The sequence below is a fragment of the Hippocampus guttulatus genome, chromosome 14 (assembly GCF_054856545.1).
Source record: "Hippocampus guttulatus isolate MCC_2025c chromosome 14, RoL_Hgut_1.0, whole genome shotgun sequence".
Lineage (NCBI taxonomy): Eukaryota > Metazoa > Chordata > Actinopteri > Syngnathiformes > Syngnathidae > Hippocampus > Hippocampus guttulatus.
Genome location: NC_141274.1, coordinates 6,522,816 through 6,548,221, shown reverse-complemented (window position 1 = coordinate 6,548,221; position 25,406 = coordinate 6,522,816). Strand labels below are relative to the sequence as shown.

Genomic DNA, 25,406 nt, shown 5'->3' with positions numbered 1-25,406 from the left:
TTTTGTTCGGCTAAAAATGCCTTACTATACATGGTCGATTTTTTTAGCTAAAAACGCCTTACTATACATGGTCGTTTTGTTCGGCTAAAAATGCCTTACTATACATGGTCGATTTTTTTAGCTAAAAACGCCTTACTATACATGGTCGTTTTTTTCGGCTAAAAACGCCTTACTATACATGGTCATTTTTTTCAGCTAAAAACGCCTTACTATACATGGTCGTTTTTTTCAGCCGTTTTTTTCGGCTAAAAACGCCTTACTCTACATGGTCGTTTTTTTCGGCTAAAAACGCCTTACTATACATGGTCGTTTTTTTCGGCCAAAAACGCCTTACTATACATGGTCGTTTTTTTTGGCTAAAAACGCCTTACTATACATGGTCGTTTTTGTCAGCTAAAAACGCCTTTGATACATGGTCGTTTTTTTTCGGCCGTTTTTTTCGGCTAAAAACGCCTTACTGTACATGGTCGTTTTTTTCGGCTAAAAACGCCTTACTATACATGGTCGTTTTTTTCAGCTAAAAACGCCTTACTGTACATGGTCGTTTTTTTCGGCTAAAAACGCCTTACTATACATGGTCGTTTTATTTCAGCCAAAATCGCCTTACTATACATGGTCGTTTTTTTCAGCTAAAAACGCCTTACTATACATGGTCGTTTTTTTTCCAGCTAAAAACGCCTTACTATACATGGTCGTTTCTTTTCCGATTAAAAACGCCTTACTATATACATGGTCGTTTTTTTCGGCTAAAAACGCCTTACTATACATAGTCGTTTTTTTCAGCTAAAAACGCCTTACTGTACATGGTCGTTTTTTTCGGCCGTTTTTTTCGGCTAAAAACGCCTTACTATACATAGTCGGTTTTTTCAGCTTAAAACGCCTTACTATACATGGTCGTTTTTTTTTCGGCTAAAAACGCCTTACTATACATGGTCGTTTTTTTTCGGCCAAAAATGCCTTATCCATCAGGGGTGTATAAAATACGGCCGGAACCGGCCCGCAAGGAGGTTTGATCAGGCCCGCAGGATAAATTAAAAGTGAAAAAAATGCACAAAAGACACAGAATGAATATTTTTAATAAGGTGCAATTCGTGGAATATCCGCTAGGGGGACACACTGTTTTGATCAGAGGAAAAGACAACATTCTTTAGATCAGAGAGGAAGACAACAGCAGCCTCAGTCTGTCACTGACAGACCCAACACAACAGACGCTATCAAGGACATGCAAATATTTTATTCTTTACACATATTATAGCACTTTCCTTAGTTTGTAAGGTGTAGGCAGGGATTACATTTAGATTTTTTATGCTAGTGTAAATGGTTTAAAAATTTCTTTCTTCATAAATCTCATTTAATCTTAAAAGTGCATTACTATATTTTTCGAGAACAATTACTTGTTAAGGTTTTGTGCCTTTGTACAGTCAGTGGGATCAGTTGCAATGCATATATGTGAATGATAAAAGTACATTGCATATTTGTCTAAGGAAATCTTAGGTGCTTCATGAAATGTTTTGTAAAAAATATTTTCATTCAATTTCAACATTTTGACATAATTGTCAAAATGTCATTATATGACATAATAAAGACATATTATTTTGGTTATTTATAGCAGAGTATGGTACATTTTTTAATGGTCCGGCTCACTTGACATCTACTGAGGCCGTATGTGGCCCACAATGTGAAATGAGTTCGACACCCCTGGCCAAGAACGCAAAATGGCAAAACGACACGATCTCTTTGTTCAACTGGTCTTCAATCGAAAACGAAGTTGGCTTTGCAAACTATCTCCTGATCTCAGGATGGCATTCTGAAGGCAGGCAGTAGGAAATACTGGCGTGGTCAATGGGTTATGGGTGAGGTTGGAGTGCCGTCACATCACCCACAAGAGACGCCAACCGTCTCACCAAATATGTTCTTTTTTCTAACCTTCAAAACCTCCTGTGGTCGGCTGCCTTTGACTACATATAAAAAATTCGAAATTTTTGCAGCAGAATGGCTGAATGGTAAAAGACCTCGCGTGGTGATCATGCGAACCGAGCTGGTAAGAAGTCTCATTTCAACAAGCCTCATTTCATTATTCAGAGTTGAAGGAAGATTGTTCTTGGGTCCTCCGTGCCACAAGAGGGAGTAACCTGCTCACCGCCAGAGTGCACCTACGAGCACAGACCTGCAGGCAACACTTTTTGCTCTTCTTCCTGTTATTCGCAAGGTGCTGAAGTCAAACTTTGGGGCAGCCTGAAAAGTAGGAGACATTTACACTCGTTCAATGCACCATCATGACTACTTTTTGACTTATTTTTTCTCCCCCATGCAGCAGTAAACATGATCGGCGTCCAGCTCTCGAAATACCCAACACAGAGTCTATCTACCTGTTAAGTTTCACACCCAACACATCTTTGTCTGCACAAGAAATTGACTTGCGTGTAACTCGCGGGTGCCTTTCCTCTCAGGTCAGCACACCTGTCCCACGTTCTTCTCAAGAGCTGACCACTTCGCCGCCCAGCAACAAGCAGACTGCCATCCAACTTGCAACTTTTTCCTCTGCTTTTGTGATTGTCTACTCTGCAAAAGAAATAAAGCTTGATTACAAAGAACACTTCAACTCAACTTCATTTTTAAACATCACCACAATCTAACTTTAAAAAAAAAAAAAATTTCAACAAAATTATTTTCAGGTTTTTTTCTGAATTTTTTTCCAATTTTTTTTCCTGGATTTTTCTGCCTGGAAAAAAAAATCCAGTGGGTGTGGCCTTTTTGGAAAGTGGCTGATGATTCGCTGATAGCTGTGAAAGTGGGTGGAGCATGATGATAACGTAATTGGTGGAATGGGGTGTGGCTATGCAAAGTATGCGTTCTCTGATTGGTGTTCTCTTTTGGGGCGTGGTTACTGCAAATTTAGAACGATCCGATTGGTCAGAACTTGGAAAGTAGGCATGGTTATGCAAATTAGGGTCGGGGTTATGCTAATGAGTGGCCTCACCGCGATTGGGTGGAATTCAAATTGGGTGTGGTTTGGGGCGGGCATTGCAGCACTTTTTCAAAGTCCCACTTGAGTCTTGAGCTCAGACTTGCACTTGTGTCACATCAGACAGTTTTTTCACTGTTCCCGTCGGTTTCACATGATCCAAAAGCTCGATTCCTGGAATTTCGAGTCATGTGGAGACCAACGGGAACAGTGAAAAGACTGTCTGATGTGACTGAAGAGCAAGTCTGAGCTCAAGACTTGAAAAGGCTTCGAGTGAGTTGAGGATGGATTTGGTCATGATAGGCAAAGACTCGAATTCAAGTTGAACAATTTATTGGACAGAAAAGCGATCATGACAACGTAAAAGCATTTGACCAGTCAATCTTTGTGTGGGCCAGTTCAAGTTGCACGCACACAAACACTGACGACAGGCCCGAGATGGGAGCAGCTTGACCAGCTCATGCGTGATGTCACTGACATCTCATGACACACCAAGGGGGACATAAGCATGTCCGACTTCTCTCACTGAGACAAAAACTAACTGCCGTGTACTCCACAACAATATGATCACACTCTTCTGGTCAAGTTTTTAAATGACATTGTAGTGGACCAAGTTAGTCATATGCATGTATATATACATACATAGACACATTTTTAAACTAACTTGGTCCACTTCAAGGTTTAAAAACATATTTCAGAAGTGCTTGATGATGCTCGGGTTGTCTATGTGGAGTTGACACTGTTGTGCAGTACACGAAGCAGAAGTTTAAGTTGAGTGAGAGACAGACAAGCGGGCACACTCACCTCCACCTTGTGGTGCAATGCGACATCGGACATCAGCTCTTCAAGCACACCGCACAGCTCAGTACTCACGCGTGTCCAAATGCAGGTTGGCGTCCCTTCCGCATGTCCTCCAAGTCTGGCGGCTGCGCCTTTGGCCCAGTAATCTGACTAATCTGGTCAGGCAGAAAAACAAAACATAAGTGGAAAGTCACACACTGTAGTCCATAAAAAAAGTTGTTTCTTTTTTTTCTTTTTAATCCGAGTCATTATTCGTAAAGTGGCAGACTTTTACTTTCAACCCGTCCATTTCCAAACGTGCCCGCACTCGCAATGCATCTGTTTGAGCGATCCAATCGCGGCTCTCCCCACACCTAAAGTACAATGAGCAACCTCCTTTCGAAAAACAAATGAACAGTCACGCGTGCATTTGTGGGAATAGTTTTGAAACAAATCTGCCCCCCCCCCCCATGTGAAGCCATCACACTTCCACTGCTGATAGCAGCTTTGGTGTGGAAAACATACAGAATAGTATTCAAGTCAAACGCTGTTCGCGATTGCTTTTTGATTGACAGTTGCGGTCGACTTGTCGGCGGCGTGCTCGCTCACTGCACCCTTTGCTGACGTTGTTTTTTATGTTGAGTCACAACAATAAAATTAAAGGAGCAACGTGTCGTAATGACTCTACCCAATTGTCCACATCTACACTCAGAGATAAACTGCGAAGTCAGTTTCAAATGTTAAAATTACTCACTGAGAACAGGGCTTGTGGACAGCGGACAAAACTTGCTCATTGAACCGGAAGTGGTACCGTTCTTGTGCTTGTACTTATTCTTCTTGGTGAATCGGATGTCTTTAGTTCATATCGCCCCCTGCTGTCCGGGAAACCACAAAGGCGTTTGGCAAGCAATCTGAATCTAATTTACAGTATTAGCCAAGCGTGCAAAAACACAAAACACTAAATTAGGGCATATCTTGAAGAACCACAGATTTCAAGGGCAGCTGATCCACTGAGCTGGTGGAAATACCAAGCTTCCGTCTACCCCGTTTGATCAAAGTAATGGAGTAGATTGTGCATTGTAGCAACATCGGTCCCGTCAGAGAGGGTGTTCTCAAAGACTGGACAAATTGAAGTATTCCAAGTTTAAGTATTTAGTTTTGTTGACTGCAAATTTAAAATAAAGCAAGGAGTAGCTTATGTTTGTTTTGTTCACTGCTGCTGTTTCAGTAAATACTATTTTTTTTTTTTGATGCAGCATGTTTGATTGTTGTTGGAGTTTAATTTTGTTGCTTGTTTATTGTTTGGGGCCTTTTTTAATGTTCAATAAAATAAGTAAAAAGCCATTTCTTTGCTTGATAATTGTTGCTATTTGCAGTCAGTAGAGTGCAATATTTAATTCACCAAGTCATTCATCAGAACGTATCCTAAATTTGTCATAAATATTTAAAAGAAAAGCTAAAGTTAAAAGAGCCGTTTGAGAGCCAAAAGAGACCGCTCTTTTCACTGAGCCGATCCAAATGAACCGGACCACCGAAGAGCCGAAAACGCCATCACTACTTTTACGGTGACAGGACGCTCGACCTGGATGTGACTGACGAGCACTTCCGTGTCATCGGCCCGCTGAGCTGGCCGATCGGTAACCGTGCGAGGTGAGCAGTGCAAGATGAATGCGGGCGATTGGCTTATGGTGTGCGGCTTGGTTCTCCTGTCCGTTAGCCTTCCGTCGGACGCTTGGGACGCAGACCTGGAGCTTCTGGACCTGGTCGAGGAGATCCCGGACACCTTCTACCGCTTCATGTCGCTCGAGCAGGTTCGTGGCACTCCGACCATCTCCATGGTAACATGAACGTCGACCCAGTGGTGTACCACGCGGCCCGGTTCCGGTCCAAAGGACTCGACGGGACAGCTACTTTATGCTTACGGATAACAGAGACGTGCTACGTTACAAGACAGCATAAAATGATCACGCTGTACAATTTGTTTCCATACCACATAACGATGTATAGACTAAATGTACTAAGGGTAAAAGCATTTGATGATATGTAGATTTTCTTTTGTTCTTTGTTTTGAAAAATGATCACATCAAATTGTTACAAAATAAGGGGTAGGACTAGATAAGTTACTTACTTCTTCCTACTCCCTTGAGCATACAACCGTGATGATGTGTGTTTTCTACTTTTATCTACTTTCTAATTTTCCTCACATAATTTTTGTTTGACTTTTGTCAACCTGTTATTGTGTATATTATATGCTCAAGGCTCAATAAACAAACAAAACAAACAATATTATACTGTATACTAATTCCTGCGTGTTTCAGTAACACCTAATCCATGAGAGTGTTTGTGTGTGTGCGTGTTTGAGATATCAGGTCACATATGTGCACTTGTCAAGTTCTAATGTTCAAGCAATATGATAAATCATGTGCATCATCATCATGCCGATTTTTTTCCCCCCTCAATATCATGCAGCCCCAGTCACAAGTTGTTTTGTCTTGGGCAAATGGAGCCAGGTCATCTTCTGAATGCGGACTCACCTGCAAAATCTGCACTTCATAATACAACATAACAAATCGGGTGCACTCCTGATATTTGCGGCCAACTGAGCGAGTGGGTCCGCGCAGCACGAGGCGTCACACCGGCAATGACTACAGAAATAGACCTGAGTAGGACTCGCCGCGACTCAAGGTGCCGTCTCTGCTTTGTGTTCAGGATGCATCGGCATCAGAAATCAAAAAGGCCTATCGCCGCCTGTCACTCGTTTTGCATCCTGACAAGAACAAAGATGAAAATGCCGAGACGCAGTTCCGACAGGTGACGAGAATCAGGACACAACTTGAAAATAATTGTCAAAGGTATGCGCAAGAAGTTATCAAATGGTTTGTGCTGCTCGACAGCTGGTGGCCATTTATGAAGTCCTGAAGGATGACGAGAGACGACGCAGGTGAGCTGTATGGGACCGTTCGTGCTGCTGCCGTGGCGCCTCAGCCTGGCCTCCGACCACCTCTGTGTGTCCGCGCAGGTACGATGACATCCTGGTAAACGGACTTCCCGATTGGCGGCAACCTGTCTTCTACTACCGCCGCGTGAGGAAGATGAGCAACAGCGAGCTGGCCTTCCTGCTCTTCATTATCATCACTGTCGGCCACTACGCCGTCATCTGGTCCGTCTACCTGGAGAAGCTGCTGGTGAGTCGCACACATGTGCGCGTCTGGCGGCGGCTCGTGTTCCCTCCCGGGTGACCCCTGCGTGTCTGTAGGATGAAATGCTGGCCAAAAAGAAGAGAGAAAAGAAGAAGAAGATCAACGCCAAAGACGAAGTTAAGAACGGTGCAACCGACCGACCTGACAGGTACTTGGCTTGGCGTTAGTACTTCCAGTGTGAGGTCATAATCTTACATGTGTGTGTGTGTGTGTGTATATATATATATATATATATATATATATATATATAGGGCTCAGGAGCGCCCCCACTGGCAGGACATTCTTCCTTTTAAAGTCAGCATGTGGATCTACCTGTCAATCAAACACATGCCCCAAACCCTGCAGGTACATTTCCTGTGTGTGTGTGTGTGTGTGTGTGTGTGTGTGTGTGTGTGAGCGCACGTTTCCAAAAGCTTCTTGTGCTTGTCGATCGCAGGAGGTGCAGCAATACTATGAAGACTACAAGCTGATGAAGAAGGAGCAGCAGAGAGAAGAGGAAGAGCAAGAAAAAGCTCAACAGGAAGTTGCGAGCAGTAAGAAGCTTGCTTTACCTCTTCAAGTTGTCAACCGATGGCTCACGTGACCTTGCGCATTCAGGAGAGAAGCGGTCAAAGGTGAAGAAGCCAAAGATGGACTTCCCCGTTTACCAGCCGTCGGCAGACGAGGCGAACTTTCAAAGTTACCAGCAGACCGGATCCATCCAGGAAGTGGAAGAACAGCTGGACCAATGGCTGCAGGAGCAGAGGCCCGTCAGGAAGCAGGTGCCTTCTTGTTAGAACTAGCAATTAGCATGGACACGCGCAAAGTCCTCAGTGTTGTCGTGTGTCGCCGACATGAGGCGACGGAGTGGAGCGAGGAGGACATCAGCCTACTCAGCAGACTGATGGGAAAATTTCCGGGAGGAACGCCGGGTCGCTGGGACAAAATCGCGCACGAGCTGGGGAGATCCGTGACAGATGTGAGTGACACGCCTGCGTGGCTTGTGGAGAGCCCGTATTGACTCGTTAGCTTGCTAATTAGACATTCTCAAGTGTTTTTCCCCCATTTCTTTTACCGACAGGTGACCACCAAAGTCAAACAAGCCAAAGACCCCGCCCACCTCAGCACAGGTCGACCTGCTGCCGTCGCACACTTTCTGCTTCACTGAAGTCTTGTTTTGCATCCGCTACAGTTCTGGTCCGCGTACCGCCGCAGGTCTGGTGAAGCTGTCCGAGTTGAAGGGGCCGTCTCTTCCCGCGAAGTCGCTTTCTGTTTGTGACGCCATTACGATACGCGGAGCGGGCACGGACGCCAAGGAGCAGTGCCAAAATGAACAAGTTGCGGCGGTCAAACGGAGGAACAGGAAGTGGGCGGTTGCGGCAGACGAGGGAGAGGCGGGGCGCCTCAGGTCCCGGCGGCAGAAAGACTTCAACCCTGATGAGGTGGACGAGGAGGAGGAGCCGGTATTGGCGCAGGAGAACAAGGACAAGGCGGAGGTGGCGGCAGCAGCGTGGACTCAGAACCAGCAGAAGCTTCTGGAACTGGCCCTGCAGCAGTTTCCCAGAGGAAGTGCCGAGCGCTGGGATCGCATCGCCAAAGTGGTTCCCGGGAAAAGCAAGGTGAGCCACGGAATGACCGCCGGAAGCTTGGCACAACGCAACAAAATCCCTGTTGCGAAACCTCAAAACGGCAATATGGTGGGCACCTTATTTTTCAGGAGGACTGCATGATTCGTTACAAGATGTTGGCAGAGCTGGTCCAAAAAAGGAAACAAGCAAAGAGCTGATGAAGCCCGACACCACCTCCGAGTCTGACCGTTCACCCCAATAACACGCTCACAGTTTTTTGTGTTGCAACAGGATGGACCTCATTACTTCATGTGCCTTAGCCCCCTCCCAGCATGCTGCCTATTAATCAAATGTTTGACTGATAATTAAAAATATTTATTATCAAACCCGTGTTCATTTTGAGCATCGCTCATCACATTAACTACATTTGAATGCCAGCCCGTATCTCGTCTGTATTTTGGAGTTATAGATTTGGGGATACTAATTATTATTATTGCTGTTGATTCCCAATATTTTAAACTTTTGTTTTCAGCCCCATATTCATTAAGATTGATGAAAACACCTATTTCATTCCATATATTGACAAAAGACAGAAAAGGTGTTGGAAATGAATAAATTGTCTCTCTCGCAATTTAACGTTGACGTCCCAGCGGAGGCTGCCATTGTTGAAACGCCACATCCAAAAAGTCCTTTTAACACTTTCATCGAGCACGGTTGTATCTGTTCGTTGGAGCGAACGAAGCTGATAAAGGGCTTGGATTGGAGGTTTGATCGCACAAAAATCAACCTCCACCTATTTGTGCCGAAAGGCTTTTCTCGTTCTCACAAGTACGGGAAACTGGACCGAATGATTTCAGGAAATGATTGTATTCACATTTTTTTTCTGACAGATATTGAAATTTCAATTTGATTGAGAGGCGCTGGGCCCTCTCGAAAGAATTCTACGACTTCGGAAGACTTTACTGGAGTCAAAGCAGTTTAAACCAGCCGAGGCTCTCTCTAGCGGTCATTTATCTACATAGTCATCCCCATAGCGGGAAAGAGACGCCTCTACAGCTACTGAATTGACGTGCCTACGTGGCGGCCATCATGGGAAGGTCAACGTTCCAATTAAAGGCAAAGCACCAACATTGACTTGTGATTTTTCTCCGGTTTCACCCGATTTTCACAAGGCTCAATTTTTTGCTAACAGCAAAACGTCAGCTATCGATACATAACTGATTTTTTTTAAGGAAATCTGATTAAATCGTTTTCTTTTTACCTGTGGAATGTGTATTCCCAGTTCCCTTGCTGTAACTGCGGTGTGCGGCAGGAATCCTTCGTCTTTTTGCCTTTTTCAGCCGTTTTCTGACAACTTTGACCCTCCTAGCTTGGAGTCGCCAAAGGCACGCAGATCAAAGGGGTGTGTCCTACGGATCTCTTCATAGCCGGGCTCGTTCCTGTCGAAGACGGAAATTCACAGGTAGCATCAGAAGCTAACAGCCACTAGCGGAGTCACCGTCGTCATACGTCGACAGTGCAGTAAGTCCACGTCATGTTACCTTTTCGCCCTTTTTTGCCTATGTCTTTCTCTACTATGATGTGTTTCGTATGACAACGATGTGTTCATTTGGCCGTTTCGCTGAGCTGGCTGTGTCAAGCGGTTTCAAACTGATCACGTCGAGCAAGGAGCGATCAAATGATCGATCTTGTACCTCACGCGCTGCCCCTCTCCCTTTCTGATCGATCGAACGATTGTGTGTCCTCAGGTAGGATGAGTGCGTCATGTCGCTCCAGGACATGTTAGATGAGCGAATGGGCGTGGCCAAAGCCCTGTGCCAGCGCGCCCAGCAAATCGATCCCGCCGTGGAAGGACGCGGAAAGCTTTGCAGCAAGCTCCGTGCCGAGCTGCGCTTTCTGCAGCGCGCGGAAGGCGGCCAGCTTCTACTCAAAGAGTCTCACCTGCACAGCACCAACCTCACGCACCTGACCGCCGTGCTGGATTCGGCCGAGAGCTTGGAGGGAGTGGTGGCGGTGCTGCATGTCTTTTCATACCGGGACGCCGCTGGCGACAAGCGCACGCTGGTAGTGGATGTGGTGGCCAACGGCGGGCACACGTGGGTCAAGGCCGTGGGTAGGAAGGCGGAGGCGCTGCACAACATCTGGCAGGGCCGTGGCCGCTACGGCGCCAAGAGCGTTATCGGGCAGGCCGAGGACTTTGTGCACGCCAGCCGCCAACAGCCCGTCCAGTACCTCCACCCTCGGGTTGTCTTTGCCTTCTACAATGGCGTGTCCAGCCCCATGGCGCAGCGCCTGGAGGAGATGGGCGTGGCCGTCCGCGGGGACATCGTGGCCGTCAACGCCGAGCAGGCGGAGGGTGGCGATGAAGAGGAGGAGGAGGAGGTGGAGGCTGAGGAGGGAGACGAGGACCACGAGGAGGTCACAGACGGAGAGGAGGAGCCCGAGCCCACCCGAGTGGACCGCGGCACAGTCGTGGCCAGCCTGGCGTTCCCCGCGGCGGTGCACGCCGAGGAGTGCGGGCGCGTCAACCTGGACATCACTGCGCTCATCGCCTACGTGTCGTCACTCAGTCACGGCCGCTGTCACCTGGCCTTCCGTGAGCCCGTCTTGACCGAGCAGGCGGCCCAGGAGCGCCGCTGGCCGGTCCTGCCATTGCTGGATGCCTTCATGGCGGGCAAGGAGCTGTACGCCTGCAGCGCCGCCGTGGCTGACTTCCGGCTCATCCTGGACACGCTGGGCGGGCCCGGCGAGAAGGAGCGCGCTCGCCAGCTACTGGCGCGCCTGCACCTGGTGGACGACCGGCCGTCGGAGCGGGCGCTGGCGCTAGTGCCCAGCGCCAAGGTCAACCGCCGCTCGCTCTTGATCTTCGGCACCGGGGACTCGCTGCGCGCCGTTACCCTGACCGCCAACGGCCGCTTCGTCAGGGCGGCGGCCAATCAGGGCGTCCGATTCAGCGTCTTCATGCACCAGCCGCGAGCGCTCACAGAGGGCAAGGAGTGGAGGGCCACACCTGTCCACAGTTTAAACCAACTTTCAACGGCCAGCTCTTGAGTTTCACCTTTTCAACTCTTTTTTTTTTTTTCCTGCAGAATTAAAGCATCCAAGGCACTTCAATTTCCTCTCTTTGCTGTAGGTCGCAAAAAAAAAAAGTCGGCCTATGTTCATCTGATGCTAACGCTTCAACATCAGCTTGCGCCTTTTTTATGGGCATCCGTAAAGCTGATGCGAGTTCGTAAAAGACACAAAACGAACAAGTCAGGAGTCAACAATTTTTCTGTGTATTTGTGAAATCCATATAGAAACATTCATCGGGTTATTTTTCTGTCAAGTGTAACTACTCTATTGCTCGGGTGGCCCACTTCACGCATTTCTCATGATCGGTGTAATCGTCGCTCATGTTGGGCGGAATCCTTGCAACACCATAAATGTCACCTTGGGAAACAGCGGAATGTCGGTTGAGCCGTCAATGTTGCGTCGACGTCACAGAAACAATTGCCAATCAATTGTGTTTAAAACACACACACACACTAATAGTATCAACTGGTGAAAAAAATATAAGTTTGAATGTGGACATCCCAACAGTGACATGTGACCTTTGTTGCTTATCGATGACAAATGTCGAGGTCATGACGCGGCATCATCTCGCCGCACACAGAAGGCGTCGATTTCTTTGGCGAGATGCTCGGCGACGCTCTGATTGTTGGCGGCCAAAACGCGGCGGGACATCAAATCCAGTGGGCCTCCTGCACATGCACGTACACACGCGCAGTTGAGCGGAGGGCCCCCGCGTTGCCTCGACAACGGCTGACCTCTTACCGTCGACGTCCATCAGGACTCCGCCGGCTTCGGAAACGATGAGCGAGCCGGCGGCGATGTCCCACACGTGGATGCCGATTTCATAGTAGGCCTCCGCGCAGCCGGACGCCACCAGGCACATGTTAATGGCGGCACTCCCTGCGCCGCGCACCCTTTAACGAGATGCGGACGACACCGTCACAGTCGCCTCGACTTGGCTGGGTCGGGCGAAGGCTGCGGTACCCATGGACGGGAATGCTGACGACCCTTTTGAGGCTGGAGAAGACCTTGTCCACCACTCCGGGGTCTCGGTTGGAGCCGAACTCGGTGGCGATGATGGCCTGCCGGATGTCTGACGGAAAGTCACATGACGTCACTTCCCGTTTCAGATTGGTGGAATAAGTCAGGGATGATGTGTAAACCTTTCTGATGAGAAACGCGTAGCGGACGGCCGTTGCAGAAGGCGCCCTTCCCCCGCCGCGCCGTGTACATCTGATCTTGCAGGCAACTGTACACGACGCCAAACTCCACCTGGGAAGCGGAGACGCGGAGCGCTTGAGTGACAACGTTTGATGACATTGGGATCGACTTCTAACCTGCTTGTTGACCGAAAATCCGATGGAAACGGCGACGAAAGGGAATCTGCAGAGGAGACGGACGAGCTCGTCAGCATTGTGTTGATGAAACGATGACCAAAGAGAAGAATGGCGTTCACGTGTGAACAAAGTTGGTGGTCCCGTCGATGGGGTCGATGATCCACGTGGGACTGTCGGTCAGGACGCAAACTTCTCCTGCGGCCACCGACTCCTCCCCGATGAAGCTGACACACAAACATCGTCATTCACTTTTCGCAGCGTGGCAAGACCTGTGCTTGAAAGGCCCGCTTCCACTAGCGGACCGAGACGGTTGCAAAAAAAGCTCCGCTCAAAGAGCCTCACCGTCACGACATGAGAGCTACGAAGAATTGTGCCACGCATCATTTGATGTCAAACAAGTATTTCTTAATGCGGGATGGGTTTTTTTTTTCCCACTGAATAAATACACTTGGATTCCTCTTATTAGAAACAAACGAATTTATCAAAAACTCAAGAACACATATTAAGCAAGGGTGCCAATAATTTGAATCTGTTGCGCATCGCTGCTCTCTGCTGTTTCCATAGCGACGCGGCTCCTCTCAATTTTTGCTGTCGTCGTTTCAACAAAGGCACTTTTTTAGCGGCTTTTCCTCAACGTTAATTTGCTTTTCTATTCGCACACAAGCACAAACGAGTTGCTTCGCACCAGTGTGTTGGGAATTTTTCTTTGACCGACTGGATGATGAGCTTCTCGACTTTCTGGTCCGTCTGCGTCACCAAGTCGATGGACGAACTCTTCACCATCACCGCCTCCTTCTGCGCGCCACCCACTGCGTCACGCACCACCTTCACCATCACAACACGAAGCACTTACTCGACTACCACCATTTATGCACCGCGTGCATGCATACGTACCTGTCCAGCTTTTCGTGCCAAAGCGACGGCGTGGTCCATGGCGCTCTGCCAAATGTCCGTCATCCTATGTGGGCTGCTTCAAAAGTTCACGACACACAAGAATGCAGTTTAAATGTACTTTTATGTACAATAATTGTGAATGGTTAAAGAACTCGAAGAAAAAAATCAAATCCACTGATGTGTGATCATCAGCTGCAGGAACAACCTATCAACGCTGGGAGGTGGAAGTGGGTCGATTTCTGTCGTTTGTCGACATTCTTCTTTGACATTTGATTTTTCGAGCTTTAGCATTTCTTCCGTCACTGACGACGCGTCAGAGGCAAGAATTGTGTCACAATAGAATCATTTTAAGTAGAAGTCAAGCAAAGGTAGAAGAAAATATCGTTGGAAGAGTGATCATAAAGAAGTCAATCCATATTTCAATCCATTTTAAGCTTCGACGCAAGTGGAAACGAAACAACCAATTCAAAGTTTACAATGACCGACTTACAGGTGTCACCTTGAAGAAACGAGTCGGATGATGTGATGCTAAATGTGATCTTGACAGTACGGAATAGTGACACCACTCACTTCCGGGTTGTCTTCTTTGTTCTCTGCAGCCACGCCTGCCGTCACCGTCGCCGCCCTCTGCTGGTCGCACTGGGACACGCTTCAGCCACAAATAAGAGTTGGTACTGATAAACGACAACATTCTGTTGAAGTTCTTGGAAAGTTTTATTTGGTGACATTGTGACTCCTTGCAACATTTTTCCATCAAGTTATTTCGACGAAAGGACAGACATCCTGCGGAAAATAGGGGTCACGTGTCAGTAGTTAAGAGTTATGTTCAGATCCAGGAAATAAAGTGCACATTTTGATTGGTAACTTTTTGAACTAAAACAGATATAAATACAAGATGAAAGTCAATACAGCAATGTCGTCAGGATGGAATCGAATATTACTGAATTGTTGGTGGGCGTAACGTTTTTATTTTCAGAGCATGATATGTATTATCTGCTGTGATTTTGATTGTGATTATTTGAACTGCAAAGTGCAACCGAAAATTGTCCTTTTTTTTTTCTCAAGTTCTCTTCCTCCAAGCAGTTCCAATTGTTCAACCGGTAGCCGTCGTGACGAACATAACAGATGACCGCGCGTCATTGGCTTGGCTCGGCGTCGTCATGGCTACAGGGAAAGGCTCGAATCGCTCGAGCGATCCGATGTGCCACGGCGGACGAACTGGCTGCGATGACTCGCCGTGACATCATGTCGAAGCGGGAGCCTGCAGAGGAGGACACGCTCACATGGAGGCGAGGCGGATACTCAAGAATGGCGGCCGATCTGACACCCACCCTCGGTATCCATGACGACACCTCCTGCTTCCTGGACAATGATGGCGGAGGCGGCGATGTCCCAACAGTGCATCCCCACGTGATAGTAGACGTCAGCAGCGCCTGTGGCAACCTGGCACATGTCCACCGCTGCAGTGCCCAAGGCGCGCACCCTGCAACGCCATCACAACCGTCACCGCAAACGACATCAACACCGACGTGCGTCCTTCTCACCCATGCACGGGCAGCTTGAGTAACGTGAGGATGTTGGAGGTCATGGTGGACAGAGCGAGGTCATCGCGCTCCGCCCCGATTTCGGTCACCACCAGGCATTTGCTCACGTCTGATTGGAGGAGACAGAAGAGGCGAGGAAAGTTGATTTGTAGAGCACCACCATTCATGAACAAAGCAATTCCAGATGTGATCAAAACATAAACGCAGGATGAAGGCCTTCACATCGCACTTGATGTAAGATATGAATGCTCTGTTCTGTTTTATTGTTTACTGGTGTCATGACATCATCAGTAAGTGCGGTGACCTTGCTGTTCGGAGACGCGCAGACGCCGTCCGTTGCAATAGGCTCCTCCCCCTCGGCGAGCGTAGTAAACCTTTTGGTCCACGCAGCTCAGCACGATTCCGAATTCCGTCTAAAGGTCGTGAGCAAGTCAGTCCGCATTTGACCTCTGACCTCGACGGACACGTCAGGCCGCTCACCTGCCTGTTGACGCAGAAGGCGATGGAAACGGCCACGAATGGAAACCTGACAGGAAGTGCACAAGGGTGAATTGCTGTGTGTAGAAATGACATCATCACGGGGGCGGAGCCTCTGACCTGTGGACGAAATTGACGGTTCCGTCGATGGGGTCAATGATCCACGTGGGAAGATCCGTCAACTCTAAACGTTCGCCCGCCGCCACCGACTCCTCCCCCAGGAACCTGACGCCAGAAAAAAAAAAAAAAACAAGAACCTGATGCTAACGTTGACGCCAATCACATGGACCAGATTTTTTTCCTCCTCCACATTTAAGAGTTCCCAGTTGTTTAAATGATGTGTGTGGCAGCCTTTGGTCAAACTAGGTCAAGGTTCAACAATCGCAGACTCAAGGCATTTTTTTTTTGGTTTTTTACACCTAATTTTTTGCCATAGTTTTAGGTGGGGCACCGGCATAGTAGACCTCATCCCGCCCAATAGCCGTCCCGGCTTTCATTATCGCCGGATCTGTTTGGACCTTCCCTTCTGGGTTTAGCTTCAGGTGAAATGGAGCAGGAGCCCAAGACAATCGCACAACTCCAAAATTGAAAGGAAAGCAAGATCGACTTGGTTGTTTCCAAAATCCGCCTTCCATCAAGGAGGCCAATGTCAAAAATGAACCCTCTTTCCAAAGGAGAAGAAAATCGGAACGTCTGACCTGTGTTGTGGATATTTGCTGCCGATGGCCGACTTGAGGAAATTTTCCACCTTCACGTCACTTTGCGTCACCAAGTCGGCAGCGGAACTTTTACACGTGAACTCTTCACTCCGCCGCTCGTACGCCTCCATCACCACCTGCGGCCAAGTCGGCAAATAAAAATGCCATTATTGACGCTGTTACTGACGACATCACGTGAACAGAGATGATATCGGCCCACAGCAAAAAAAAGGAGCCAAGAGATGGCGTGGAGGGCTCGTGTGTCAAAGGTCAGAGGTCATACCTGACTGGCCTGCTTGGCCAGTGAGAGGCCAAAGTTCAAAGAGTCGGTCCACTCAGCGGCCATGACGAGATGAAGAGGAAAAAGTTCTGAACTTCTCAAATCGTCGGTTGCTCATTTTATTTCCCTCGTGGCCAATCAAAACGCAGCGTCTCACTCATGCGACAGTGAACCTATCAAAGTTAAGTGTGGTGGCACAAGCTCCTCCCTTTCCGTCATCATCATCACCTCTATTGTCTTTCTCACTCGTGCGTGTCTGTAAAACATTCTCCAGTGTCCAAATACTTTTGGCCCTTTTCATCCATTTTGACCTTTCAGTGCACTATGGTGACATCACTGTTTGCCTTCTATTGTGCTCAGTGTGCACACTTGCTTCATCTATTCTCTTGTGTGTGTGTGTGTGTGTGTGTCTACACATTCGGCTGTCTCTCGTTTTATGTTGAACTTCATCAAACTGAACATTTGCATTTGGACTAATGTCAACCAAGATGTAGCAGCTCAGCACGCATGGACGTGACCTTCAGTGGCAGCCATCAATCAACTCTACAATTCACACGATTAGATTTCCAGGCCGCTTAGCACGCGCCAACGTACATGCGGTGATGTGTTTGCTGTTTGGCATGAAGCTGCAGACAGTCAAAGAGGAGACTGTGCGGACATTTCACCAAGCTTCATTTAATGAAGGACTTTTTGAAGGCGCAAAGAACGGACGGAGGCTGCAATTGGCCGCAGCCACCAAAGGCCCCGTGTCTACGTTCATCGTCCCTTCTTGGTCTTGCCCACTTTCTCCTTCCTCTTCTTTACGTGTTTTGGAACTTTGGACTTCCTCTTTTCTCTCTGAGCTTCCTTCACCAGCTTCTTCTTCTCCTGAAACAAAAGCCCCTTGCTCGTTTGTTCATTCTTCCGTCATGGTAACGTCGCAAAGAAAAACACCTTTTTGTCCAAGGGGTCCGCATTGTCTCCAGGTAGCGAATGAGTGGCTTCCTCATCTTTATCTTCTTCACCCTCTTCCTCCTCCGACGAAGACGAAGACCCGTCGTCCTCCAGCAGAGCCGGAACCTGTGCATGGAACATTGAGCTCAATTTGATTGGGCTGGTTTTCCACCGCACGTTGAGGGAATCCCCAGTGACCCCACAAGTCTACGGAACTACACTATTTCACCACACTATTTTTGATATAGTTTTCCCATTTTGAAAATACTTTTTTTCCCCCAGTCAGTGCCAACATACTTTCAACATAAAAGGCATGTGACTATATTTCACACTCATGCTAAATTCTATGCCAAAAACACAATGCTGTCACTTTCAGTCAGTCCTCTTACTCAAGTTTCGGTCTCATAAAACAATTACCCCCCCCCCCCCAAAAAAAAAAAAAACAAGTGGAATACGTGTATTAGGCTTGCAATAAAACCAACTCAAAATAATTTTGACTTTGAAATATACTCCCAGAGTGGTGGTGGTTAATTGAAAAGTATGCCATCTAGTGGAAGAGCATTATGTTGTTCTGCTTGTCGTGATAGGTTGCTGATATAGAAAGATGAGCCATGATTTGGAGTTCAGAAATTGAAAACGAGTAAAATTGGACCATTTGCCGCAGTGGCATTTGGGCCGTGCGAAGCTGCAATTGAGTTTCACGTCATCCTACCATCTGAACACCCGAAAGATCTTTCTTCAGTCCCGTCAGCGTCCGATAAAGAACCTGAAGAGCCAAGAGAAAGCGGAGGACGAGAAAGTCAGATTTTGCGACAACGCCACTTCCTCTGACCGAAGTGAAGACGGGCGACGTCGCCGCCTTCGCTCGACTCACGTTGTCGTGTTGCTGGCTGGCGGCTGTCTCCTCCTCCCTCGTCCTGACCAGGTCGAAATCTCGCTCGTAGTGGCTGACCTCAGTGAGCGTTCGTGGGATGTAAGCCTTCTTGAACACCTGATTGGACGCCCAAGTCACGGGGGTCAGAGACGCGCGAACGAAAGCGCGCAGGGGTACGCGCCGCCGGTGCGTCTCTCACCTCCTCGTCCACACGGTCCTGATCCGAGCGCTGCGCCGATGTCCGCTCGGCCGCGACGACCATCATCTGGGCCGGCGATCGCAAACGCGGTTAGGCAAGTAAAGGTCATCAGAGGTCATTTACCGCGTGCCGGTTACGTACCTTCTCTAAGTACTGGTCCATGTTGTGACAGGTGATTGACGGGTCAGTGATGAAGTCAAAAAGCTCTCGGACGGTCATCACTGCCACGCCGCGCTTCCCGAAAAACTCTGAAACAGTCAAGTGTTCAGTCCCAATCTTTCTGCAACTATTATTCCCTCAAAGGAGGGCTTTCAAAATCTTTCCAAGGACCCCCCCACCCCGCCCCCGCCCATCACCCGAAAAACAACTCAGCATGCCTACAATACTCCGTGGCCCCGAAAAGATAAGACTAAAGGAGAGCAAAGGAGAGACGAGAAGAGACGAAAGGAAAGGATTCCAGGGAGCCCAGTGGCGGAAGCCCCGCCCACTCACCATTGACATTGCTGCAGTCTTTCCGGAGGAAGTCGAGCGCGTGCGGGTGGTCGTGTTCCACCGACTGCGACACGTCGATGATGTAAACCTGGCCGTGCTGATATCTGGAGCCGGAGCGGAAAACAAGCTCAGCGATCAAATGGCACACCCGCAGGCCGCGCGGCTCGCTGTCCTTACAACATGTTGAACTCGCTGAGGTCGGCGTGAACCAATCTGGCCTCTTGGAACATTTGCCGCATGTTGTGGACCACCTGCAGGTAGAGCTCGCGGGACTTTGACTCGGAGAAGACAGCGTTCTTCAGCAACGGGGCGGGCCTGGCTCGACGAGGGCAGACATGAGAAGGCGAGCCTGCTGCTTTGTTTGCCGTCAAAGGTTCTGTGCGGGCCTCACGTGTCGTCTTTGCCGATGAAGCTCATGAGCAGCACGTGGCTCCGCAGCAGCAGCGGTTCCGGACTGGGGATCCCGGCCGTCTGCAACCTGAGAGCGTTTGGGATGGTTTAGCACGCGACTTTTTCAGGGGATTGACTTCCTCCCAGAAAAGCTGCCACCTGATCAGGTTCCTCATCTCCTTCTCAGCCCAAGTTCGCACCATCTTCCTGGGGTTCCCTTTGCAGTAACCGTGACGGAACCTGCACCGCAACAGCAGGACGGCTTCAGCCAACGCGGTTCACCCAAGGGGCCGCCAACTTTTGAGTCGGGATGGATGAATGAAAGCAGGCAACGGTACGCCACCGAAACTCGCCGCTGACGTATTTGTCCCGGTCCTTGAAGTGCAGGATGGACGTCTTGTAGATTTTGATGGCTCGGCTGTCTCCGCCGGCTGTGCCGGCGTGGTAAACGTTAGCCTGGCGGGACAAGTGCAATGAGGAGATGTGGAGCATGGCGGACAGATGTCAAAGCGCGGGAAGGCAAGCTCACTTCTTTCCCTGTACTGATGCAGCCGTTGATTTCGGAGATTATCCCGCGAGTCAACATCTTGAAGAGAATCATTCGCGTTCGAGGATCTAAAACCTGTGCGACACGGTGTGTCACGTACCAATCCTGTGTTTGATTTTCTCAATAAAAGCATCTTGAGGCTAATCCGCACCTGTTCCACGGTGGCCCGGTCCGATTTGTCCTTCACGCGGTACCTGCGAGCAAGAGCAGACGGTCAATATATACAAACAAACACATTATAAATAAAGGTAAAAAAAAATAATCAGTGTGATCTATGCAACACAGAGAAGAGCCACGTTGGCAAGCGGCTGCCTTCTTTGTGGAATTTTCAGAAAAACTTCAACGGCCTCGCAAATCATCTTCAACAACTCAACTTGGGCGCGACTTTTCAAAATTCACTTCATGCATTGGACTCTACTTGAAGTGGCTGTTCCAAGCACACTCAGCCTTTAGACGGTCTGTCATTTTGACAAACCTTGTCACATTGCGAAATAAAGTCGTTCTGGAGTAGCTGCTGATGAATAATTGCCAACACACATTGCAGCCTTTGCAATCATTCACTCCTTCCTTTTCCACGATTTCTACAAAGGCATTTTTAGTAGAAATTTTAAGAATTATCTAATATAAAAATTCCATGCATGCAGTGTTGACCTACGTGTCTGCGTCCTTCTGCTTCTGCATCGTTGTCACTTTGTTGATCACGGAGTCAGCGAAATTGAGTTTATCTGCAAACAAACAAGCGTGTGTGGAAAAGTTCCACGCAGTGCTTGTGCGCATGATTGCGTGAGTGTGTGTGCGTTACCCAAGTTGATCTTGTGCTCAAACCTTCTCAGCGACCTGTCTGTGGTAGGTACGTAATTGGACGAATTCTGTTTGTTCGCCTGGGGGGAAAAAAACAGCATCATCATACACCCAGCTGTCAATCATCATCATCCATCATCACATGGATATCAATTATCTGACCTGACCGACCACACTCCGGTTGTATCGTTTGGTCAGATCGCCTCCTGCCGCAGACCAAGCCCATGCATCATCATCATCATCAAATTCATCATCCTCTTCATCATTGTCGTCGTCATCGACGCTGTCTTGCTGAACGCCAACTTGCTTGACATCTCGCGGGATGTCAAAGGCTTTGGATTGGCTGCAGTGTAACATGTGACCAAAAAGACATTGTTGTTATTTCAAAAACAGGGTGCAACTTTCTTCCATTTGGACAAAGTTGCAGTGGAGGCACCAAAAAGCCATCATCTGTCCATCCCCTTTCGGACGCACTTCTCATGACGGTTGCAGCTGATTTGCCATACCCTGGACTGGTCACCAGCCAGTCGCAGAGAGTTCACACTGACTCTGTCATTTAATAAGTGAATGAAGACATCTGGATTATTCATACGTGTTGTGTTATTTTTGTGTGTCAGTGGGCTGGGTCTTTTTTTTTTGCATGTAAAATGCGCAACAAAAGGTTGTGAAACCACTCTTAGTTAAAAAACAACAACAAGGTTGCTAGACATAGCCAGAACAAAGCTCATTAATAGTTGGCCGTCTCTTTCGTTATATTTGACCATTTAGCTGCATAGACACACGACGTAAACATGAAGAATGGTTGGTAACATTTGTTACACACTTAGAAACAGCAAGTGCACAAAAACATACTCAACCAGAACCATTTGAAGCCATAAAGTGTGACGACAAACATGTTTATCAAGGCGGAGTGTGAACACAGACAAACAGATGTTTGGCCTTACCTGTCTTTGTCCTCTACGTCATCAAACTGTCCAGGTACAGAGTCGACCAACAACGCCATATGACGTCAAACTAATATACGTATGTATCAATGATCAGTAAAGTCACTTGGGTGTCAATAATTCGTGTTGTGGTCACAGCAGCCGCGTGTGCGATTAACTTCCGGGTATGGACACGTGACGAGATCCCGCGAGAAAGACATTGGCTTCATCATTTAGCTCAAGACCGCCCCTTGTTGGACTGGAGCTTTACATTTCAAATCTGTCGTTTATGCAAAGGAAACGCCAATCGCAGGTGGTTATTTCAGAGACAAAACAAACGAAACACACTACTAATTGCAACAATAACAAAAATAAATAGGATGAGCAACAGGAAATGACGTATGCTAGACTTCCGTTTGTGATTGTTTCCCGTTTTAGTGGCCCAACGTGGTTGAAGTGAAGATGAGCAGCAAAACCCTCCTTAACTGTGAAACGTCTTCTTTGCGACACCCAAACAACAGACTGAGCGCGCACCTGGAGCAGCTACCGTTCAACTACAAGGTCAGACGCTCACGCGGGTGAGCATTGGCATCAGTCACCAGCTCGTTCGTCACGTGGGTTTGCAGTTGAAATGGAAACTGCACAGTGCATCTTCTAAAAAGTCTGTAGCTTAAAATAAGAGAGCCAATGATGAGTTAAGTTCTTCTCACGTAGAAGCTGTCAAGACGTTCAAAAACAATACATTACGTCACCAAATATGATTTTTGTTGTTGTTGTGTGTTGAATTAGCAAAGCGAATTAGCAAACCAGAACGTAAGTTCTGGTTTACAGCCCTGACGACGTATCCATTGCCGTTTCCCGAATTGCTTGTGTGTTCCTTTTACGTATCGGTCAAGTTTTATGTCTTTGTGCAGGTGACTGTACTTCTCCCGGATTGTGGCTGCGCTCCTTCTCAACTCGATGCAACATTAAGAAGTTTCCAAAGTTTCTACCTGGTCCGGAACCTTCCGCTTTATGAACTTCTGGACGAACACCTGGGCCGTGGTATGCGCTTGTCACGTGACATCTAATGTCACATGACCACATCCCATTCGTTTTGCATATCACTGACAACATATGCGTCTGTGCTTCAGGAAGCGTGTGCGGCCTGTCCTACAAAACTCGTATTGATGAAGACAACTGTGCTTTCCTCAAGGCAAATGGTAACAGACTTCAGGAATGCGGCCACATATATTTGTGGTAAACATGACTGGCGTGTGTGTGTGTGTGTGTGTGTGTGTTTGCGTGCAGGACATCTGTGTCTGTCGCTGGACAAAGACTCCTACGAGCTGTTGGGCATTGAAGGCAAAGCGTGTAAACCAAAGTCCAGCCGATACGGTGTGAAGCACTTCTCCAGAGCATCAGCAGTATTACGTGTCGTTGCTGTGCTAAAATTTAATTAGGATTTCTTGTTTTGTGATGCGTGACAAAATTAGTGGTCAGTGTGGATTTGAATGACAGAAGCATGGCTCCTGGCAGGCCAGGCTACCAGCGTCTATTCAGCGGTCTGAAGTCACGCCTTCCGTTAAAGATGGAATTCCTGTTGGCGCCTGCTTCAGGTGACTTCCCGTCTCATTACCATCCTGCATATTTAACAACAGAACGCACATTTCAACATCGAGCCGGAGGGTGAGGACAATTCTTGAGTTGTTACCGATACTAGCATTGGTTTCAAAATAATAATAATCGAATCCATTTTCTTCGTCGCCCAATAGATCTCGATCATTACATCGATCCTTTTTAAAACATCTTATTCCCCGAAACGAATGTGACTTCTTGCATCTCGTGAGATCTCGTCACTACACGAGAGCAGCCTATGAAACACCGCCAACAAGCTTGAAGGCAGATGTTAACAAACACAGACAGCAGTGAACTGAAACTTTATGCGATAGAGGAATGTGAATGCCATGAGTTGAGTGTGTTTTTGCCACTTTATTTAATGTCGCCCCCCCCCCAAAAAAAAAAAAAAAACATTGGCAGAAGACCCATATATGTCCATTAATGCATTGTTCTGTTCTTCTAATTTCGACTCAGTAAAACAGCCACAAGAGGGTGGCCGATACCGGTAACAAGCTTGAGCCCCATCAGTACGGCCGCAAAGAAAATGCCGCCGTATATTTGTGTGCGCAGGGGACCCGGACGCGCTGCAGCCGCTGCTATCAAGGTACGAGTGGTCACGGCACACGCCCGAGGTCAGCTGTCGCCTTCTGACCCATTTGAGCCGTCCCGACCCGCTGACTTGTGACCTGCGCTCGTATGACCCCTTCGACCTTCTGGAGTGGCTCGGTGCCGTCCAAGCAGATATCAGCTGGTGAGGTGGCGAGATCGGATGACGTGGCGAGCCCCCTTGTGTCAGGTGACTTCATGACCCCGTGTCGTCCCCAGCGACAACGGTGCTGACAGCTTCCTGTCTTCCTTGGCGTGCCCTCATCCATCCGCCAAGTCTTCTCAGAGCTCGTTTCTCCTTGAGGTGCGCGGTCTGCTGCTTCCTCAAAACATCATGACGCTGGTCAAGCAGCTCAGGTAAACTCTGAAGTTCCACTTGGGTATTCGGGCCGCCAATCAGCCGCCTTCCTTATCTTATGTTGCAGCCATTTCCTGGAGCGTCCCCTCTCGCCACCCTGGGCGGCCGTTACGGTTCACGGCTTTATGGACAATCTGCACGTGCACGAGCGACACTTTTACACGCTGGTACTCTTCCCTGACCACGCCTACTCCCTGCACCTGGCCACGCCAGCCTCCTGACCACACCCACCTCTTTGCAAACACTGAAATGGACTTGGAAATGTTTTTTTTCCCAACGTCCAATTGGATTGGATTGGATTTGAATTACAAAAGTCATCTTTTATTGTGTAAACTGACTTTAGCACAGGCCATCCTTTATTTTGGTAAATAAATGTACTTGAGGTTTTTTTTAAGGTGTGTTGGCAATGGTCATTTATTTTTTACAGAGCTAAGAGTTAGGGAGGTAGGCTTTATCAAAAGCCCCCAATGGGAAAGCGGTGATCCGCAACTATTTTGTGCCACATGTCATTCTCATGTAAAGACATACTTTGTTGGAAACAAATAGACAATTGAATGCACAACAAAACATTCTATTGAACGTGGGTGTGATGTGCACTTCTCCCCCCGCCCCCTTTTCCGAGTCAATCTCTAATACATTTGTTGTTTCAAGTCATCTTTGCTACCATTGTGGGCTTACTTTTTTTTCCCCGTATCACGCCATCAGCACATGGTGATGCACCTGATTTTTCAAGCTGAATTTCATGGTGATGAATGGTTGTGAATGCAATAACTGCATTCAACACAGCAAGTTTTTTTGGGGGACATTTTGGGGAACTATAGAGTTCAGTTCAAGTGGCCAGTCCAACCACACTGAGCAATTGGGCAAATCTTGCCACATTGCAACTTTCACAGCAGTGCTGGATCCAA

General features: G+C 47.9%; 6 protein-coding genes and 2 long non-coding RNA genes across 11 annotated transcripts; 3 read left to right on the top strand and 5 right to left on the bottom strand.

Annotated features, from left to right (window-relative positions):
- Positions 1-1,060: 1,060 nt before the first annotated feature.
- Positions 1,061-4,570, bottom strand: LOC147194712 (uncharacterized). Of its 3 annotated transcripts, none has more exons than XR_015102942.1 (4): positions 4,500-4,570; positions 3,839-3,921; positions 2,370-2,562; positions 1,061-2,235 (listed from the first exon to the last, which is right to left on the bottom strand). It is a non-coding gene; the product is annotated as an uncharacterized LOC147194712 (long non-coding RNA). The 3 variants fall into 3 exon arrangements; XR_015102941.1 differs by having other exon boundaries at positions 2,422-2,562; XR_015102940.1 differs by having other exon boundaries at positions 1,061-2,562.
- Positions 4,571-5,338: 768 nt separating this feature from the next.
- dnajc1 (DnaJ (Hsp40) homolog, subfamily C, member 1) lies at positions 5,339-8,878 on the top strand. Its single transcript, XM_086129951.1, has 12 exons — positions 5,339-5,556; positions 6,455-6,556; positions 6,640-6,686; positions 6,765-6,930; positions 7,002-7,093; positions 7,197-7,290; positions 7,382-7,478; positions 7,543-7,706; positions 7,784-7,903; positions 8,006-8,054; positions 8,140-8,543; positions 8,642-8,878. Exons 1-12 carry the CDS (start codon positions 5,410-5,412, stop codon positions 8,708-8,710), a joined length of 1,551 nt encoding a protein of 516 aa, XP_085986077.1. The 5' UTR covers positions 5,339-5,409; the 3' UTR covers positions 8,711-8,878.
- Positions 6,169-7,623, bottom strand: LOC147194711 (uncharacterized). Its single transcript, XR_015102918.1, has 2 exons — positions 7,497-7,623; positions 6,169-7,010 (listed from the first exon to the last, which is right to left on the bottom strand). It is a non-coding gene; the product is annotated as an uncharacterized LOC147194711 (long non-coding RNA).
- Positions 8,879-10,256: 1,378 nt separating the features above from the next.
- On the top strand, positions 10,257-11,606 carry c14h7orf25 (chromosome 14 C7orf25 homolog). Its single transcript, XM_086129952.1, has one exon. It carries the CDS (start codon positions 10,257-10,259, stop codon positions 11,541-11,543), a length of 1,287 nt encoding a protein of 428 aa, XP_085986078.1. The 3' UTR covers positions 11,544-11,606.
- A 141-nt stretch (positions 11,607-11,747) lies between these two features.
- On the bottom strand, positions 11,748-14,372 carry LOC147194708 (inositol monophosphatase 1-like). Of its 2 annotated transcripts, none has more exons than XM_086129955.1 (9): positions 14,268-14,372; positions 13,778-13,853; positions 13,569-13,708; positions 13,003-13,107; positions 12,884-12,929; positions 12,710-12,818; positions 12,531-12,639; positions 12,309-12,460; positions 11,748-12,235 (listed from the first exon to the last, which is right to left on the bottom strand). In XM_086129955.1, the coding sequence occupies exons 2-9, from the start codon at positions 13,838-13,840 to the stop codon at positions 12,117-12,119; spliced, it is 843 nt and encodes a 280-aa protein (XP_085986081.1). In that variant the 5' UTR covers positions 13,841-13,853; positions 14,268-14,372; the 3' UTR covers positions 11,748-12,116. The 2 variants fall into 2 exon arrangements, with proteins under 2 accessions (XP_085986081.1, XP_085986082.1); XM_086129956.1 differs by having other exon boundaries at positions 13,778-13,850; positions 14,268-14,364.
- A 106-nt stretch (positions 14,373-14,478) lies between these two features.
- On the bottom strand, positions 14,479-17,294 carry LOC147194707 (inositol monophosphatase 1-like). Its single transcript, XM_086129954.1, has 8 exons — positions 16,780-17,294; positions 16,497-16,633; positions 15,919-16,023; positions 15,802-15,847; positions 15,626-15,734; positions 15,322-15,430; positions 15,109-15,260; positions 14,479-15,038 (listed from the first exon to the last, which is right to left on the bottom strand). The coding sequence occupies exons 1-8, from the start codon at positions 16,840-16,842 to the stop codon at positions 14,914-14,916; spliced, it is 846 nt and encodes a 281-aa protein (XP_085986080.1). The 5' UTR covers positions 16,843-17,294; the 3' UTR covers positions 14,479-14,913.
- A 137-nt stretch (positions 17,295-17,431) lies between these two features.
- Positions 17,432-22,144, bottom strand: riok1 (RIO kinase 1 (yeast)). Its single transcript, XM_086129949.1, has 17 exons — positions 21,957-22,144; positions 21,175-21,355; positions 21,014-21,092; positions 20,867-20,936; positions 20,363-20,405; positions 20,194-20,286; positions 20,008-20,120; positions 19,824-19,904; positions 19,666-19,752; positions 19,452-19,589; positions 19,275-19,378; positions 18,924-19,030; positions 18,783-18,848; positions 18,584-18,700; positions 18,422-18,475; positions 17,710-17,835; positions 17,432-17,643 (listed from the first exon to the last, which is right to left on the bottom strand). The coding sequence occupies exons 1-17, from the start codon at positions 22,013-22,015 to the stop codon at positions 17,533-17,535; spliced, it is 1,629 nt and encodes a 542-aa protein (XP_085986075.1). The 5' UTR covers positions 22,016-22,144; the 3' UTR covers positions 17,432-17,532.
- A 190-nt stretch (positions 22,145-22,334) lies between these two features.
- On the top strand, positions 22,335-24,892 carry rpp40 (ribonuclease P/MRP 40 subunit). Its single transcript, XM_086129953.1, has 8 exons — positions 22,335-22,496; positions 22,850-22,979; positions 23,069-23,137; positions 23,226-23,312; positions 23,411-23,533; positions 24,105-24,285; positions 24,360-24,497; positions 24,566-24,892. Exons 1-8 carry the CDS (start codon positions 22,398-22,400, stop codon positions 24,717-24,719), a joined length of 981 nt encoding a protein of 326 aa, XP_085986079.1. The 5' UTR covers positions 22,335-22,397; the 3' UTR covers positions 24,720-24,892.
- The last annotated feature ends 514 nt before the right edge of the window (positions 24,893-25,406 follow it).